General features: G+C 43.1%; 1 protein-coding gene across 1 annotated transcript in view; it reads left to right on the plus strand.

The window, feature by feature from the left end:
* UFM1 (ubiquitin fold modifier 1) overlaps positions 1-19,437 on the plus strand; it is a 51,326-nt gene that overhangs the window by 17,847 nt on the left and 14,042 nt on the right. The window contains exons 4-5 of the mRNA XM_077484181.1: positions 8,252-8,291; positions 19,345-19,377. Of these exons, the coding sequence (XP_077340307.1) occupies positions 8,252-8,291; positions 19,345-19,377 (73 nt within the window). The remainder of the gene's footprint in view (positions 1-8,251; positions 8,292-19,344; positions 19,378-19,437) is intronic.

The following is a 19,437-nucleotide window of genomic DNA, read 5'->3' on the forward strand; positions in this document are numbered from 1 at the left end:
GGCTTCGATCTCAGGTAATTCATAATGAGCTAGTATGCTGTGCATTATGCCTTTGTCTTGCAGGGTTTTTTTTTTTGAGGTTGCCCAGCCTAGGACTATCCCTTGTTGATGTTTACCATCCTTCTAAGGATTAGATTTTTGCACAAGCTTCTTTCCTATTTTTATCTATTTGGTGAGTTTGTTTTTCTCCTACATCAGTGATGGTGGAGTACGTATAACTAAGATTTATTTTCACTACACAGATTTATTTTTTTCGGTGTGTGGACTTTCTTATAAGGACTTCCTTTGTCATTAATGTTTTCATTTTATGTTATGTGTTTTAATGTCATTTATGTATGTTCACATTTTGAATTAGCGCCAACCTTTTATTTCTTTAACTGTTTTATGGGTGATATATGGACCTGAAAGAGGGGCAGATTTTTCCTGTATTAATTCACATTTGAATTGTTACACATTTTCATACTGTTTGGTGCCATCACTTGTTAAACTATACACAATAACTAAATGTTATCCTCTCTGCCTTATGTGTACATTATGCAGCCTCAAGAGCCTCCACAGGAAATTCTGCATAATTAACAATTTTATATGCTGTAATGTGGTCACAGCTAACAGGTTCACTTTAATTGATTACATAAATGATAACATCTCTTCTTAAATTTGTTTGCCATATTTTTTCTGTGGTGAGATGCTGATGGGCTAAGCCACCCACTGATTTTTACTTTTTTTTTTTTTGGGACAGGAAGCTGACTTTTTTTTATGCTGCAGATGGTATAGTGCCTTGCAAAAGTAATCACCCCCTTGGCATTTTTGCCTCACAACCTGGAATTAACATGGATTGTTTGAGGATTTGCATCATTTAATTTACAGAACATGCCCACAACTTTGAAGATTTTTTATTTTTTATTATTGTGAAGCAAACAACAAATAGGACAAAATAACAGAAAAAGTAAATGTGCATAACTAATCACCGCCGTAAAGTCAATACTTTGTAGAGCCACCTTTTGCAGCTATCACAGCTACAAGTCTCTTTGGATAAGTCTCTATGAGCTTGCCACATTTTACCACTGGGATTTTTGCTCATTCCTCCTTGCAAAACTGCTCCAGCTCCTTCAGGTTGGATGGTTTGCACTTGTGAACAGCAATCTTTAAGTCTGACCGCAGATTTTCTATTGGATTTTTGGTCTGGGCTTTGACTAGGCCATTCAAACACATTTACATGTTTCCCCTTAAACCACTCAAGTGTTGCGTTAGCAGTGTGTTTGGGGTCATTGTCCTGCTGGAAGGTGAACCTCCGTCCTAGTCTCAAATCACACAGAGTTGTACAAGTTTTGCTCAAGAATATCCCTGTATTTAGCACCATCCATCATTCCCTTAACTCTGACCAGTTTCCCAGTCCCGACTGCTGAAAAACATCCTCACAGCATGATGCTGCCACCACCATGTTTCACTGTGGGGTTGGTGTTCTTTGGGTGATGTGATGTGTTGGGTTTGCACCAGACATCGTTTTCGTTGATGACCAAAAAGTAAAATTTTAGTCTCATCAGACCAGAGCACCTTCCTCCATACATGCCTGTTCGCACACTCAAAACGTGCCATTTTGTTTTTTGCTGAAAGTAATGGCTTTCTTCTGGCCACCCTCCATAAAGCCCAACTCTATGGAGCGTACGGCTTATTGTCGTCCTATGTACAGATGCCCCAGTCTCTGCTGTGGAACTCTGCAGCTCCTCCAGGGTTACCTTAGGTCTCTGTGCTGCCTCTCTGATTAATGCCCTCCTTGCCCAGTCTGTGAGTTTTGGTGTGCGGCCGTCTCTTGGCAGGTTTGCTGTTGTGCCATGTTCTTTCCATTTGGTTATGATAGATTTGATGTTGCTCCTAGGAATCATCAAAGATTTGGATATTTTTTTGTAACCTAACCTAACCCTGACTTGTACTTCTCAACAACATTGTCCCTTACTTGTTCGGAGAGTTCCTTGGTCTTTTTGGCAGTGCTTGGTTAGTGGTGCCTCTTCCTGGGTGTTGCAGCCTCTGGGGCCTTTCAAAAAGTTGTGAGTATGTAATGACAGATCATGTGACACTTAGATTGCACACAGGTGGACATCATTTCACTAATTATTTGACTTCTGAAGTTAATTGGTTGCACCAGAGCTTTTTATGGGGGTGATTACATACGCACATGACAATTATCAGTTTTTTATTTCTGAAAAATAGTTTTATGTATATATTTTTCTAACTTTACTTCGACTATTAAAAAAACATTGAACTAAAGGCTGTAATGTAACAAAATGGGTAGAAAGCGAAGGGAGTGAATACTTTTGCAAGGCACTGTAGCTGTCCTACCTTGGCTGTGGTATACCGGCAATCTAAATTCTAAGTAAATAATAAAATTTTTGTGTTTCTTTTATAATAATTTTTAATTGGGTACAGTCGTGTAAAAAAGTAAGTACACACCATGAAAATTGTTGAGTTTTTTTTTTTAACATATTTGAACAGACAAACATTAGATTCATTCAAACAAATTACACATACAAATGACTTGGTGTTTTCATTGTCATAATCAAAATTATTGTCATTTGTCAAGTTTCCGTGTGGTGTACTTTGACTGTAAATGTGAAATCTAGCGTGTTAACGTTTGATATTTAGCACTTATGCCCAGCAGGCGGTGAGCTGTGCACTCTCTGAATGCTCTATTGTGAAAAAAAAAAAAAAAGCTGCTAAAGGAATTTTTTCTCCCCAACGGAGAGAGTAATCTGTAAAATGGGATGTCCGAAAAGCATGTTGACAATGCTGAGCCTTCTATTTAAGCATGCCAGTTTTTGATTTTTTTTTTTTAAACTTAATGCAATTGTCATACTCTGTAATGATTGTTCACTTTTTTTATTTTTTTTACTTCATTTTGTTTTTAATTATTAATTATGGCCTCACTCACACAAGCACTGAGGTCTGTTTGGCCTTGAATGGGTTGTGTGTTAATACCACTTGTGCCACCAGGTGCTGCATGTAGGCAGCCCATGTAAGCATATAGGGATGCAGTGCCTGCATGGGCAAAGCCATTTATCCTAATGTGATACTAAAGGTACTTTTTTTTTTTTTTTTTTATAAACATGTTATACTTACCTGCTCTGTGCAGTGGTTTTGCACAGAGCAGCCCAATCCTCCTCTTCTCGGATCCCCCCTCTGGTGCTCTTGGCTCCTACCCCATCTGAGTGCCCCTATAGAAAGCCGCTTACTATGGGGTACTCGTGTGTGCTTGCTCCTGAGCTCCGCTGTGTGCGTCCATTGACGCACACAACAGGGATCAGCCCCATCTCTGCTTCATCCTCAATGGCTGTGATTTGACAGCAGCGGGAGCCAATGGTTTCCGCTGATATCTGACCCAATGGAGATAGAGAGAGACACACACAGGCTGCTGTCATGCACATTGCTGGATAGAGGTTGGACTCTGGTAAGTATTAGGGGTAGGTCTGGGAGGGGGGAGGGAACCAGAACACAGAAGGTTGCACACAGAAGAATACATGAAAGTAAAAACCCTTCAGCCTTTAGAACCACTGATGTTTACATTCTCCAGTATTAGTAAATCAACTCCTGTGTGTTTGGGGCTGCTCACCCCCAGGGCTGTCAAATTAGGCCAAGCAGATGCTTACATGGACCGCATGCATGCAGCACCTTGTGGTTCAACACACATAAACACAGCCCATTCACAGTCTACGGCCTCAATGCCTGTGTGAATGAGGCATTTTACACACTATACTGAATGTTCAATAAAAAAATAAAAAAAATGTAAAAATATACAAGTTGTTTAAAAATGCAAACCTAAAATCAAATTGATCTCTTCAATGCAACGCTACTTTCTAAAAAGGAGAATGCAACCACATATGCAATGGCAGCAGAAACAAATGGATGGAGCAGGGAACGCAAGTGCAGAGATCTCTGTATGAGTTACAATAGATCTTAGACTGATGAAATGTTTCTGTCCTCCATCCTTTCTATCCATATTGGAAATACCAGTTCTTGGAAGCCCAGATTTGTAATAACTGCCATGGTGTTATCGACCAAAATTGCCAAAAAAAATTCTAAAATGAAAATATGAACATGCCAGAAAGGAAGGCTGTATTTTTTTATGTACAACTGACTTCCTGTTCAGGAATTCTATAGCTGAAAACTGCCAATCAGACTCCTGCCTTCTTTTTACTGACATGGATTCCTCTGTACAGTTGTAAATGTTTAACCGCTTGCCGCCCGCCCTATTACAAATTGACGGCGGCAAAGTGGTTTCATAATCCTGATCAGCCGTCATATGACGTCCTCAGGATTATGAGCCGCTGCGCGCCCCCGGGGGCGCGCATCGCGGCGATCGTTGTTGCGGGGTGTCAGTCTGACACCCTGCAACTACAATCTTGGTAAAGAGTCTCCGACGGAGACTCTTTACCACGTGATCAGCCGCGTCCAATCACGGCTGATCACAGTGTAAATAGGAAAAGCCGGTGATTGGCTTTTCCTCACTCGCATCTGTCAGACGCGAGTAGAGGAGAGCCGATTGGCTGCTCCTCTGACGGGGGGGCTGTGCTGATCGATTATCAGCACAGCCCCCCCGAGGATGCCCACACTGGACCACCAGGGACGCCACCAGACCACCAGGGATGCCCAGGATAAGGTATGCCACCCTAGACCACCAGGGATTCCAGTCAGTGCCACAATGGATGCCAATCAGTGCCCATAATGGATGCCAATCAGTGCCCACAATGGGCATCACTGATTGGCATGCATTATTGTTTGGCACTGATTGGCATCCATTAGTACAGTATATTATAATACAATGCCGCCTATCAGTTCCCATCCGTGCCGCCTATCAGTGCCCATCCATGCCACCTATCAGTTCCCATCCATGCCCACCTGTGCCGCCTACCCATGCCCACCTGTGCCGCCTACCCATGTCCATCCATGCCAGCTATCAGTGCCAATTTGTGCCACCCATCAGTGCCGCCTATCAGTGCCACATATCAGTGTCCATCAATGCCACCTCATCAGTGCCACTTCATTGGTGCCACCTCATCGGTGCCCATCAGTGCCGCCTTATCATTGCCCATCAGTGTATCCCCATCAGTGCTTATCAGTGAAGGAGAAAATTTACTTATTTACAAAGTTTTGAAACTGAAACAAAAAAAAACATTTTTTTTTTTCAAAATTTTCGGTATTTTTTTATTTGTTTAGCAAAAAATAAAGACCGCAGAGGTGATCAAATACCACCAAAAGAAAGCTCTATTTGTGGGAAAAAAAATGATAAAAATTTCATTTGGGTACAGTGTAGCATGACCGCGCAATTGTCATTCAAAGCGCGACAGCGCTGAAAGCTTAAAATTGGTCTGGGCAGGAAGGTGTTTAAGTGCCCGGTATTGAAGTGGTTAAATACATCATCTACCCCCCCCCCCCCCCCCACACACACACACACACACACACACACACACACTACAATGTAACACAAGCATTGTGGGGCCCCAGTTGACACCCCCAATGCTGTACTCTGTGTTATGAGAATATCTTCCTATATAGTTTCCAGGAGTTGTCAGCATGGTAAACATTTTCATTTTATGGCAGCACTTTTTACAGCATTACTATTCAGGTGACGCTCATTTGATTTAGTCGGCTGCTGGTGGATACCCCTGCTGTTCCACTGTGTGCGTTCCCAATTGGGGAAACCCAATTTTCAGGATTATTTGCTATTGCATATTTGACTTTCTGTAATGTGGTTTTCTATGCAGACTTAGTAAATGAGGGAAGTCGGCTGTAAAGAATTGCTTCCTGGTCCCTTTTTGCCCGGCTGAATAAAATGTCAATGCAGGAGCGGGTTTCCATAGCAACCTCTATTGTGATGATGACATGAAGAACCCTGACAGCCTTCTCTCCACTTGCTCTTCCTGGGTTTGAATGTGTAACTGATTTGCCGTAGCCAATTCTATGCCTGTAATATTGTTACTGTGTCAGTTCTTTGTGAATCCATGCAGAGCATTATTCTCCGTACAGGCTTGAACTATTTTCCAGAATTACAGGTTTTTTTTTTTTTTTTTCTTCCCTGAAATTTTTGCTGCTTTAAGTCTCATTTTATAAAAATGATCAAAACCTTAAAAATATCCAAAAGATTTCTATCTTGAGTAAAAAAATAAAAAAGGAACTCTCTCTAGTATAAAGGAATAGCACTAAAAGGTGCCTCCAACATGCTCATACCATTTTTAACCATCTGAAAAAAAGTAGAAATGTTCCAGTTTTTAAACTGACTGCATTGGGTTCTAGAAGATGGGCTGCTTACCTACCAAACAAAGTTAGCATATGTCTAAACAAATAAAAGTATTAAAAAAAAAAAACACAATACAAAAGTACAAAAATAAAAATATTCATAGGTCTCTAAAATCTGTCTAGTCAGCTGACTTCTCTACCTCTGCTGCACTCCAATCACAAGCTATGTTATCAGCCCCATCCGAGTTATTCCATGTGGACTTAAGAACATCCCCCTTATGTTTAAGACATGATGATGAGGAGGAGGAGGAGGAGGAGGGTAGGTAGGGGGAAAATACTTTTTGCGTTTTCAGTGCAGTAGGGGGCACTGTGTTGTCAGCACCCTATGGAAAGTTTGAAACTCTCTGCATTTCTGGCAGGATCAACATTAATTTTTCAGTACTTGCAGCATATTTTAAAGAGATAAAATAGTGGGAGTTGTGTCTGTGTTGCATGAATGTACTGAGTATTTCCCCCAAACAATTTAGGTCCTTGGTGCTGGAAATGTTATTTGGCTGATAAGTAGACCATTCTCTGGGAACACATTGCTGTCCTTCGATTTCCAATACTCATTAGTTAAAGAAAAGTGAAAATGTGGTTTGCTCACCACAGAACATTGCTCCGATTATTCCACACTGGGCATACGTTTTACTTTTTATTTATTAAATACAGAGTACAGTGTAGAGCCTGCAGTTTCCAGCACAGTGCATAATGCTGCAGAGAACATTCCCAAATAGGAGGCAAACCCTATAAAATCCCACCTCCATTCATTAGAATTTAGAGCCCGGAAGCAGGCCAAGTGCAGAAACTAGGAGCATTGATGATTGATTGGAGGTATGACTAGCTGTCAAATGAATGAAATACAGACTACTTTAAAGTTTTATTTAGAGTCCATTCACACAGGGGCAACATGACTTCCAGTGAGACTTTGGGAGGCAACTTGGACACGACTTGAGTATGAATCATAGCACGACTTGAGGCAACTTACAAGGCAACTTGGAGTTGCCTCCAGGACAGGGGACTTTGCTAGTGACCAATCACATAATAATCAGCTCTGTGGGAGGGAGGGGTTTGCCTAGAAAACTATTTTTACTTCCTGGAAAGTTGCTTCAGTTAAGACAGGGGAATCCGACTTGGAGGCAACTTCTATTGAAATCAATGGGTACAAGTTGCCTAGAAGTCGGATTGAAGTAGTACAGGAACCTTTTCTGAAGTCGGAGCGACTTCAGTAGTGTACATTAAGATGGCTCTCATTCACTTACACAGATTTTATCATGTTGCGAGGCAACTTCAGACGACTTCAAGTCGGATCAAAAGTTGCCCCTGTGTGAATGGACTCTTCTAGGAGTTAAAGGGGTTGTAAAGGTAAATGTTTTTTCACCTTAATGCATTCTATGCATTAAGGTGAAAAAACATCTGACACTGCCTGCGCCCCCAGCCCCCCTGTTTTACTTACCTCACCCCTCGAAAGTCCCGCGCTCGTCCCCTGACGTCCTTTCCACCGTTCAGCCTGGCCGCTGATTGGCTGGAGTGGATGGATGGAAAGCAGCGCAGCCATTGGCTCGCGCTGCTGTCAGTCACATCCACTGATGCGGAGCGCCGGGGGCACCGGCTGTATCAAGGGAGCGTGCCCACAGATGCTTCTCACCATGTGAGGGAGCTCGCATGAACGTGAGAAGCACATGCGGGAGGAAGCCGAGACAGCCACCGAGGGACCCCAGAAGAGCAGGTTTGGGGCCACTCTGTGCAAAACAAGCTGCACAGTGGAGGTAAGTATAACATGTTTGTTATTTAAAAATAAATAAATCACTTTATAATCCCTTTAAGTGTCCCCAACGGGTTATATGAAACTTCTGTTCTTCATTGATTGGATCTGGAACTAGGCTATGAAAAAATATGATCCTATTATTATACTTTTGTTCTGGTAATAAAGAAAAAGCACATTGTCTTTAGATATTCTAATTTATGTTTTTTGTTTCTTTAGTTTAAGGTTCCTCCAGAGACAAGTGCGATCATAACAAATGGTAAGTTGCTCTCCTGCCCTCTTGGCCGCTGAATACAGGATATCTCATTTGTAACAACTTCTAGTAGATCTTGACCTCTGATGAGGTGACTATTCATTCCTAGTAAATAGTCTTGGCGTTGAACACATCAGATGTTAGCTGGTGGTCCCGGTCACCTCAAATGCAGCTGTAAACATATCCCAATAGACTGTAAACCATAAATATTATTTCTCTAAATAATTATAATGTCATAAGTAGTGTTGCATGCCTCTACATTAAAGAAGTACATTCTTCTCCCTCCAATTTGAGAGTTAATAAACATAAATTCTGTATTACCATTTGTAGGCATTTTCTGGTTGCTGGTTGGAAGCCGTCACAGGAATTGATTCTCCCATTAGCCACACATGAGTACACTGTTTTACATTTTTTAAGTATTACATTATTGCAGTTTGATAAAACACAGACATGACCATTTATATACATTGTCTTAAAAAGTATTTACACCCCATTTTCCACATTGTGTCATGTTACAACCAAAAACTTACATGTATTTTATTGGAATATTATGTGATAGACCAACACAAAGTGGCACGTCATTTTGAAGTGGAAGGAAATGATAAATAGTTTTTACAAATAAATATGTGAAAAGTGTGGCATGAATTTGTATTCAGCCTTCCTGAATCAATACTTTGTAGAACCACCTTTTGCTGCAATTACAGCTGCAAGTCTTTTTGGGGATGTCTCTACCAGCTTTGCACATCTAGAGAGTTTAATTTGTTTCCATTCTTCTCAAGCTCTGTCAGATTGGATGGAGAGCATCTGTGAACAGCAATTTTCAAGTCTTGCCACAGATTCACAATTGGATTTAGGTCTGGACTTTGACTGGGCCATTCTAACACATGTATATGCTTTCATCTAAACCATTCCATTGTAGCTCTGGCTGTATGTTTAGGGTCGTTGTCCTGCTGGAAGGTGAACCTCTGCCACAGTATCAAGTCTTTTGCAGACTCTAACAGATTTTCTTCTAAGATTGCACTGTATTTGGCTCCATCCATCTTCCCAGCAACTCTGACCAGCTTCCCTGACCCTGCTGGAGAAAAGCATCCCCACAACATGATGCTGCCACCACCATGTTTCATGATGGGGATGGTATGTCAAGGGTGATGTGCAGCGTTAGTTTTCCGCCCCACATAGCAGTTTGCTTTTATGCCAAAAAGTTAAATTTTGGCCTCATCTGGCCAGAGCACCTTCCACTTGGCTTCTTGCAAACTGCAAACAGGATTTCTTATGGCTTTCTTTCAAAATAGCTTTTTATTGCCACTCTTCCACAAAGCCGAGATTTGTCAATTGCACAACTAATAGTTGTCCTGTGGAAAGATTCTTCCACCTTAGCTGTGTATCTCTGCAGCTCTTCGAGAGTTACCATGGGCCTCTTGGCTGCTTCTCTGATGAATGCTCTCATTGCCCGGCCTGTCAGTTTAGGTGGACGGCCATGTCTTGGTAGGTTTATAGTTGTGCCATACTCTTTCCATTTTCAAATGATGGATTGAACAGTGCTCTGTGAGATGTTCAAAGCTTGGGATATTTTTTTTATTACCTCTCACTGCTTTAAACTTCTCCACACCTTTATCCCTGACTTGTCTGCTGTGTTCCTTGGCCTTCATGATGCTGTTTGTGTACTAAGGTTCTCTAACAACCCTCTGAGGGCTTCACAGAACAACTGTATTTATACTGAGATTAAATTACACACAGGTTGACTCTGTTTACTAATTAGGGGACTTCTGAAGGCAATTGGTTACACTAGATTTTAGTTAGGCGTATCAGAGTAAAGGGGGTTGAATACAAATGCACGCCACACTTTTCAGATATTTATTTGTAAAAAAATTGAAACCCATTTATCATTTTTCTTCCACTTCACAATTATGTGCCACTTTTTGTTGGTCTATCACATAAAATCCCAATTAAATACTTTAAAGTAGAAGTCCATTCTAACACTAAAATGCCTGCATCTACAGACAGCCATGTTCTAACACTAACCTATTTAGCCCTGTAAAGAAGAAATCAGTATACATACCTTTTCTGAGGCCAAACAGCCCCGATCCCATGCTGAGCTGTCAACTGCAGCTTTGCTATGGAGGCAGGTGCAGAGGAGGCAGCCGACAACAGACGTCCCATAGTAACTTTATGGGTGACGTCACTTCCCATTCATTTCACAGCCATTGCTGGCTGTGTCCTCTGTAGAACTTCCACTGCTGGAGACCAGACCGGATCAGCTTTAAAAAGAAAGTATGTATGATTTCTTCTTTACAGGGTGAGATAGGTTCGTGTTAGGTTGCGGCTGTCTGTAGATGCAGGGATTTTAGTGTTAGACCCATTTCACGCGTTAGGCCCACTCGGATCTGCCTGCCCATTTTTCAGGCAGATCTGAGTGGGCCACCCATTGACTTCTGTGGGCACCATCCGTCCAGCGGATTCGATGGCATCAGATGAAAACGGACAGACGGATCTATTTTTGTCTCCCATAGAGGACAGCGGAGCTCTGACAGATCCATCCCTGCACAGTGAGCAGAGACAGACCTGTCATCCCAGGCTCAGTGGGGATCAACGTAGCGATCTCCTGCTGAGCTGGCGGAGTCTGCTGAGCGGATCCGCTCCGTGTGAAAGGGGCCTTAGGGTGGACTTCTACTTTAAAATTTTTGTTTGTTACGTGACAATATGTGGAAATACTTTTTCAAGGCACTGTATTGTTACTACCAGCCTTATGGACTTGTAGAATAAAATATACAGAGCTGAGACAGGTGGTATTTTACCCCAATACAGTGGACCTGGATAAAGTGGTTGGCAAGTTTGCTTTGCAGCTCCAGATCAAGGCTTCTGATCCAACCTGGGACACCATCTGTGTGGAGTTTGTATGTTTTTCCAGTCTATGTGGGTTTCCTCCCACAGTCCTGAAACCTTGTTAAATTATTTGGCTTCTTCCCAAATTGCCCTTGATGTGCATACAAGTATAGTAATGTTCCTACACTGTGTGCTCCTAGAAGGGACAGGTGCCGATTTAAGTACTTCTTCTACCATATGTACTCTGAATAGTACTGTGTAACATATCAAGGTTCTAATACTACTGTAAATATTCCATTACATCTTAGATTTTTTGTTAAACCCTCAACATACCCCCTCCTCCGCTCAAACAAACATACGTTTTTAAAGGATTTGTAAACCCTCATGTTTTTTCACCTTAATGCAACCTATGCATTAAGGTGAAAAAACTTCTGACACTGAGCAGCCCCCCCATTTTAGTCCCCTGAGCCCGTTCGTTCCCACGGTGGAGACACTCTACCTCTCTGCCCATTGTCTCTGCTCTTGATTGGATAGATTGATAGCAGTGAAGCCATCAATCAAATCCTGTGATGCGGGGGGCGGGGCCGAGTCCAGCATTCTGTGTCTGTGGATGCAAAAGCTGGACTCTGGAGCACGCCCGCACGGTAACCTCTAGGGTGAGCGTTTCTCCTAGAGGGTTTACCGACGCGAGGAGGAGCTGATAGTGCCGCCGGGGGCCTCTAGAAGAGTTGAATCAGGGCCACTCTGCGAACTGCACAGTGGAAGGAAGTATGACATGTTTGTTATTTGAAAAAAACATAAAACGAGGGTTTACAACCCCTTTAAATATTTTTTAAAGCCAAATTGTATTAATTGCTTAAAGTGGTTGTAAAACCTCACATATACCCAGTGAACTGACTGATCTCAGGTGAGTCACAGAGAGTTAACAAATCCTCCTACATACATTGGACCTGTTTCTCTGCAGTCTTCTCTGTCTGTTCAAAGTGTAGAATTTATAAAGCTTGTCTGAGCTGTCAGAAAAAAGGGGCGGATATCTGAAGTTACTCTCTGCAGAGCTCAGTGAGGAGAGCTAATTAGAGGGAAGGGACACACCCCCTCCACACAGGAACAGAGCTGTGGCTGTCAATCAGTTGGAACTCCCTCCCATGTCACCATTTTTCTCTTGGTGTCAGGAAATCTTGTTAGAAGTGATTCATGCTGATAGCAGAGGAATGAAGCAGGAGACAGAAATGACACTTAGCGCTCTTAATTGACACACACACTATAGAGCAATGATGGTAAACCTTGGCACGCCAGATGTTTTGCAACTACATTCCCCATTATGCTCATGCACTCTGCAGTGTAGTTGAGCATCATGGGTAATGTAGTTCCAAAACATCTGTGGTGCCAAGGTTCGTCATCACTGCTAATTTCGTGCCTCTGGCTTCCATGGTGTCATCCTGCCAAGGAGATCCTCGGGAATTACTGCAGCACAATGCTGATTGTCTTCTTAGCAAGATTTGTAGTACTCGCCATTCCCCAAATCTCGCCAGAAGAAGGATCATATGGACCTCACTTAGGTGCTGATTGCAGAAGCCAGGAGAAAGGTAAGTATACTAACTTTTGCCCTCCTGCAGGTTAAAACTGTTTTTCAGAAAGGGGCAGCAGTGCAATGCAAAGTCCACTTTAATATCTTTTTGTCATACTGCAATTAAATGCTGACGCTATCCATTGTCTTATCCAATTACCATTAATGCAGTAGTATTGATTTGTGGCCTGTGTAAGATTACGCTTAATCTACAAAGTGATTAATGTAGTTGATAATACATTTTAATTGAATAGTTAATTAGAGAGGAACACATTGGTTTCAAGCTAGCGATACTCTATACCATTTGATTATACAATCTGCCTTGGACCTAACATCAGCTGTGTAGTACAAGGACCTGTCTGATTTAATACCAATTGGATGGATTGTTTAGGTTTGTCCTCAATTTACATTTTTGTTAAAGCTAAAGTTTAGTTATGTTTTCTTTCTATGCAGCACCAGGCCCATCTTATGACATCTGCCTCTGGGTCCTCCTAACAATGCTGACCCTCTGCCCTTCTGTGGTTAACATCATCCGCAGTCAGTATTAAAGAGCTGTGTTGCTTGCCCTTTCTACCTGCCTCCTGCATTCATATAATTCTTTCCCAGAATGCAGAATGTTCTGTAATTGGAGGAGGCAGATCTTGTCATTTATTTGCCTGTTCTCCATTCACGGAATGCTTTATATTCTGGAAAATAATATGAGTTCCGTGAATGGAGGAGGTGAGTGGAAGGGGTGGTCAAGCAGTGTGACTGGAGCAGTGTATGGAGCAGTCAGTTGGATGTGGGGCACGCTTCATTAGAGGTAAGTTATGTCCCTGGTGCTGCATAGCAAAGGAAAAAAAAATGTAGTTAAACTTCAGCTGTAAATCCAAAGTGTGTTGCCGGCTTTAGCGTTATCTGTATAAATGTGATTATAGTTGAGGATTCCAGTTTCATGAGATCACAATATATTGCTTTTTTTGTGGCCATTAAAAAAAAAACACATACATTTGTGCTGGTTCCCCATTTTCATTGTGGCCGCTTCTATACTTCCTATTCTCAAACAACCAAATGTAGAAAGACTGAACCAAGCTGAAAAACTGGATGAACAGTATACACCGCTCCTAAAGCGCCTCAAAGATGCTGCTTGAAGGACTTTTTTTAGTGTCCTGCCACCGCACCAGTGTGAAAGCACTCGGGCTTTCACACTGGAGTGACAGGAGAGGCGCTTTACAGGCAATATTTTTAGCACTATAGTGCCTGTAAAGTGTCTCAGTGGGAAAGTAGCCTTGGTGTCCCAGTGCCTGTGTTATATAAAAAAATATGCCGATCTGTACCTATATCACATTAGCTCCTGGCGTTTACGTAACTCTTCGGCTCTCTCCTGCCTAGCTGACAGCTCCAGCAGGCGGGCCCGAGCAATCCTGCTAACGTCAGCAGGGGAAGAGACGAGAGAGAGAGCCCAGGATTCACGTGATCGCCGTGAGCCACAGTGATATAGGTACAGATCGGCATATTTTCTTATATAACGCAGACACTGTTCTATTGCAGAGAGGATGGGAGCAAATTATATTAATTATGAGAGTAGCAGGATTGGGTGGGACAGGCACTGACACAAGCAGGGAGGGAGGGGTGAGAGGACAGAGCAGGGCTGCGCATGAGGGAGGCACGTAAACTGACCACGGTGTCAGTGCCCAGCAGCCATGATATCCGTGGTCATTTTACAGGGGGAAGGGTATAGCCAGGCAGGTTTTTTAGGTGGTGGAAAGGACTAAATGACACAGCACAAGCACTGTGCTATATAACATGCTTGATTTATTTATTTATTTTACTAGTAATGGCGGTGATCTGCAATTTTTATCATGACTACGACATTATGGCGGACACATCAGAGAATTTTGACAAATTTTTGGGACCATTGACATTTATACAGCGATCAGTGCTATAAAAATGCATTGATTATTGTAAAAATGTCACTGGCAGTGAAGGGATTAACACTAGGGGGCGATCAAGGGGTTAATTGTATTCCCTAGTGTGTGTTCTAATTGATGGGGGGGAGGGACTAGCTAGGGGAAGAGATAGATCGGTGTTCATACTTTGTATGAACACACATTCAGTCTCTTCTCCCCTCAGAGAATCGGGATCTCTGTGTTTACACAGAGATCTCGGTTCTCACTGTGTCACAAGCAAATGCGTGAGCCTGGCGGTCATCACGATGCGCGTCCCTAGTCACCACGAATAGAAGAGCCGCAAAATGACGACGATTCACGCAGCCAAGCCATGTTGCCGCGGTACAACTGTGGCGGCTGGTCGGCAAGCGGTTAATAAAGCTTGGCAAATATCCTGTATTTATTGGCTTTTATGTTCTCCAGTGCATGAAATATAAAGCAAAGATAACTGAATAAGTGCTTCGCTACGGCCTGTATCACACAGTCTTCAGCTGATATAAGAGCAGTGTAAAGAGCAAGCTTTGAGAAAGCATTGCAGAGCTTTCAGCAAGCTTTATTGAAGCTTTAAAAGTACCATTCAACTCCAGTTTGTAAATGTTGAACACAGATCCTAATGGTGGTGTTGATTGCTGCTTTAAGCAAGCTGCTAGCAGGCTTTCAACAAATGCTAATACCTGCTATCGGCTTGTTTAAAAGATAAGTTCACCTTGTGAACATGTTACATGTTCCTCCAGTTTTTGGGGCGGAACATGTAACATGATTTCATCTTCTTCCCCAATCCCCCAACCCGCTGTCACAATTTGAAAACAGTGCCACCATGCAGGGCTCCGTCCACACAACTGCCTCATTCATTCAGTTTTCTTTAAACGAATAGACTACAAGTACCGTCAGGCATTGTGGCTGACGGCTTGTAGTTTTCAGTGAAAAACATTCAGAATTAATACAGAAACACATAAACAAGTACAAAGAAAAAGATGGATCTATCCTTTAACATCATCTCTCAAAAGGACATATTTCCTAAAAAAAATCATAATCAGTCTTTAAATATAAATAGAGATACTGCACCCTCAGCTCTCGCACACCAGATTTTTCCTCTTTTTCTCCTCCCTATATATAATCTCCCCCCCCCTCCCCCTCCTCCAATATATTTTGTGAGCACCTTCCCAACCCCCCCAGACTCATTATTCCTCGCCATAGAGAGTCTATCCCCCAAACCACTGCTGTTCACACTGCTCTTATACAAGCTGAAGCTCCTGCGCTGCTAGAGATGCTATGATATACATCTGTGGAGGCTTTGAGGAAAGTGTGGTCAAGCAACATGGGCTAATAATTCTGAAGCAAAGTAGCACAAACTTAACAGTATGTACAGCATTGTAAGGTAGCCATTTTATTTAGTGATAGCAGCTTTAATCGGCATTCAAGGTGCTCCAAAAATGTGGGTCTTTTTGGTTTTGCTGTGTTCCTACTTTACTTGACCCATTCTGCTTATGATGGTGATCACTGTCACAGGGACAGAAGGTAATGGGAAATCCAAATTATACATGTCCTAAGAACATGAATGGAGAGGAAATCCTTCACTGGGGAAGGACATCTGTCTAAGGCCTCATGCACACGAGACGCAGTTAAACGCATGTTCAGAGGCAGTTGGACACTTTTTTCAACTGCTCCTGAACTCATTCAATGTTATCCTATGTGTCCATGCACACAGTCTTGTTTTTTGCCGTTTTTATGCAGTTGCGTTTAACCTAGTTTTTCCAGAAGCAAAAAAATGGGTTCAGACGCAAAAGTTTCCACGTTTCAGACGTTTATAAGCGTTTTTAAAGGTGACCTTTTTTTTTACATTAAAAATCTCAAAAATGATTGCAAATGATGAAAAACCATTAGAAAAATATTTTAAACAATTGCAATTGCAAGTGGACAATCCACAACTTGTGGCAAGTGACATGGCAGGTGGCAAGTGACGTGGCAAGTGGACAATCCACAACTTGTGGCGAGTGACATGGCAGGTGGCAAGTGGACAATCCACAACTTGTGGCAAGTGACGTGGCAGGTGAAATGGCAAGTGACGTGGAAAGTGGACAATCCACAACTTGTGGCAGGTGACGTGGCAAGTGACCTGGCAGGTGACGCGGCAAGTGACCTGGCAGGTGACGTGGCAACTGGAAAATCCACAACTTGTGGCAGGTGACTGGCATGTGACGTGGCAAGTGGACAATCCATAACTTGTGGCAGGTGACGTGGCAAGTGACGGGGCAAGTGGACAATCCACTTGTGGCAGGGGACGTGGCAAGTGACGTGGCAAGTGGACAATCCACTTGTGGCAGGGGTTGTGGCAAGTGGATAATCCACAACTTGTGTCAGGTGACGTGGCAAGTGACATGGCAAGTGGACAATCCACAACTTGTGGCAGGTGATGTGGCAAGTGGACAATCCACTTGTGGCAGGTGACGTGGCAGGGGACATGGCAAGTGACGTGGCAAGTGGACAATCCGCAACTTGTGGCAGGTGACGTGGCAAGTGGACAATCTACAATTTGTGGCAGGTGATGTGGCTGGTGACGTGGCAAGTGGACAATCCACAACTTGTGGCAGGTGGCATGGCAGGTGACGTGGAAAGTGGACAATCCACATCTTGTGGCAAGTGACGTGGCAGGTGATGTGGCAAGTGACGTAGCAAGTGGACAATCCACAACTTGTGGCAGGTGACGTGGCAAGTGACGTGGCAGGTGATGTGCCAAGTGGACAATCCACATCTTGTGGCAAGTGACGTGGCAGCTGACGTGGCAAGTGGACAATCCAAAACTTGTGGCAGGTGACGTGGCAAGTGGACAATCCACAACTTGTGGCAGGTGACGTGGCAAGTGACGTGGCAAGTGGACAATCCACAACTTGTGGCAAGTGACATGGCAGGTGGCAAGTGATGTGGCAAGTGGACAATCCACAACTTGTGACAGGTGACGTGGCAAGTGACGTGGCAGGTGATGTGGCAAGTCACGTGGCAAATGGAAATCCACAACTTGTGGCAGGTGGCATGGCAGGTGACATGGAAAGTGGACAATCCACATCTTGTGGCAGGTGACGTGGCAAGTGACGTGGCAAGTGGACAATCCACAACTTGTGGCAGGTGATGTGGCAAGTGACGTGGCAGGTGATGTGGCAAGTGGACAATCCACAACTTGTGGCAGGTGACGTGGCAAGTGGACAATCCAAAACTTGTGGCAAGTGACGTGGCAAGTGGACAATCCACAACTTGTGGCAAGTGACGTGGCAGGTGACGTGGCAAGTGGACAATCCACAACTTGTGGCAGGTGACGTGGCAAGTGACGTGGCAGGTGATGTGGCAAGTGACGTGGCAAGTAGACAATCCACAACTTGTGGCAGGTGATGTGGCAAGTGACGTGGCAGGTGATGTGGCAAGTCACGTGGCAAGTGGACAATCCACAACTTGTGGCAGGTGATGTGGCTGGTGACGTGGCAAGTGGACAATCCACAACTTGTGGCAGGTGGCATGGCAGGTGACGTGGAAAGTGGACAATCCACATCTCGTGGCAAGTGACGTGGCAGGTGATGTGGCAAGTGGACAATCCACAACTTGTAGCAGGTGACGTGGCAGGTGATGTGCCAAGTGGACAATCCCCAACTTGTGGCAAGTGACATGGCAAGTGACGTGGCAAGTGGACAATCCAAAACTTGTGGCAGGTGACGTGGCAAGTGGACAATCCACTTGTGGCAGGGGACGTGGCAAGTGACGTGGCAAGTGGACAATCCACTTGTGGCAGGGGATGTGGCAAGTGACGTGGCAAGTGGACAATCCACAACTTGTGTCAGGTGACATGGCCCCACTCTGGTCTCACAAAATTGCTGAAATAGTTAATAATACTGTTTTTTGAGCTGGGGAGGGTCTATGATGTTAGCTTAACTAAACACTTCTAGACACAAACGCGTAAAAGCGCGGTAAAACGCAGCTAAATCGCGGTAAAAATCACGGCAAAACGCGCGTTTCTAAACGCCGGTTTCAGCTTTTAAAAACATGTGTCCAGCAGAGTTTGCATCTGCGTCTCGTGTGCATGAAGCCTAAGATGGGTTGTTCCCTGAAATTGGAGAGAGTTGCTCTCACTTCATGTTGTGTATCCAGGAATGAAAGAAAGGACTGAAAAAAGCATGACAGGAGAGTTAACCTTTTTAGTCTTGGTTATCCAATAAATGCTGGTAGAAAAAAGGAATGTTACAAATTTCACTAATTGCTATAGGCTAAAAAAATGTATTCAATGTCTTTCTTTTTTGTGTTCTATTACAAACAATGCAATTACATAGAACAGTGAGCCACATTGCCCAGCATATTCACAAAGAAATGTTTAGCATTTAGTACTACTGTAGCTCACAGGCAGAAAGGGAAATGCTAAGTGCCCCTAATTAACATTATGCACCTTAACTGGTATTTTTATATTTTCACTTAACTAAATTATGTTCCGAGGTATGTTTGCATATGGGCATGTAAACACTGATTTCCCATAAACGGTTAGTTGAGCAGGCATTTCATTTAGCTTCTGACTAAATGTTATGGGTAACTGCGTATAATTGCACTTGAACATGTTTCATTTGTGACAAGCTACACAGCAACAAAAATAATTCAGAACTGTCAGTGTTGCAGTCATTTTCCATCATTTTAATTTTTGGAACATTAATTGCATGTTTTTTTAATTTCAATGTATTTTTTTTAACAATTTGAATTTATCCTACAGATGGAGTAGGGCTAAATCCAGCACAGACAGCTGGTAAGTAAACTTCTTTTTAATGAAGACATATTGCAAAGTAAATTGTACAAAGCTGTAATC

This window comes from Lithobates pipiens, unplaced genomic scaffold, assembly GCF_037356315.1.
Source record: "Lithobates pipiens isolate NorthernLeopardFrog02 unplaced genomic scaffold, aLitPip1_a1.2 Scaffold_16, whole genome shotgun sequence".
Taxonomy (NCBI): Eukaryota; Metazoa; Chordata; class Amphibia; order Anura; family Ranidae; genus Lithobates; species Lithobates pipiens.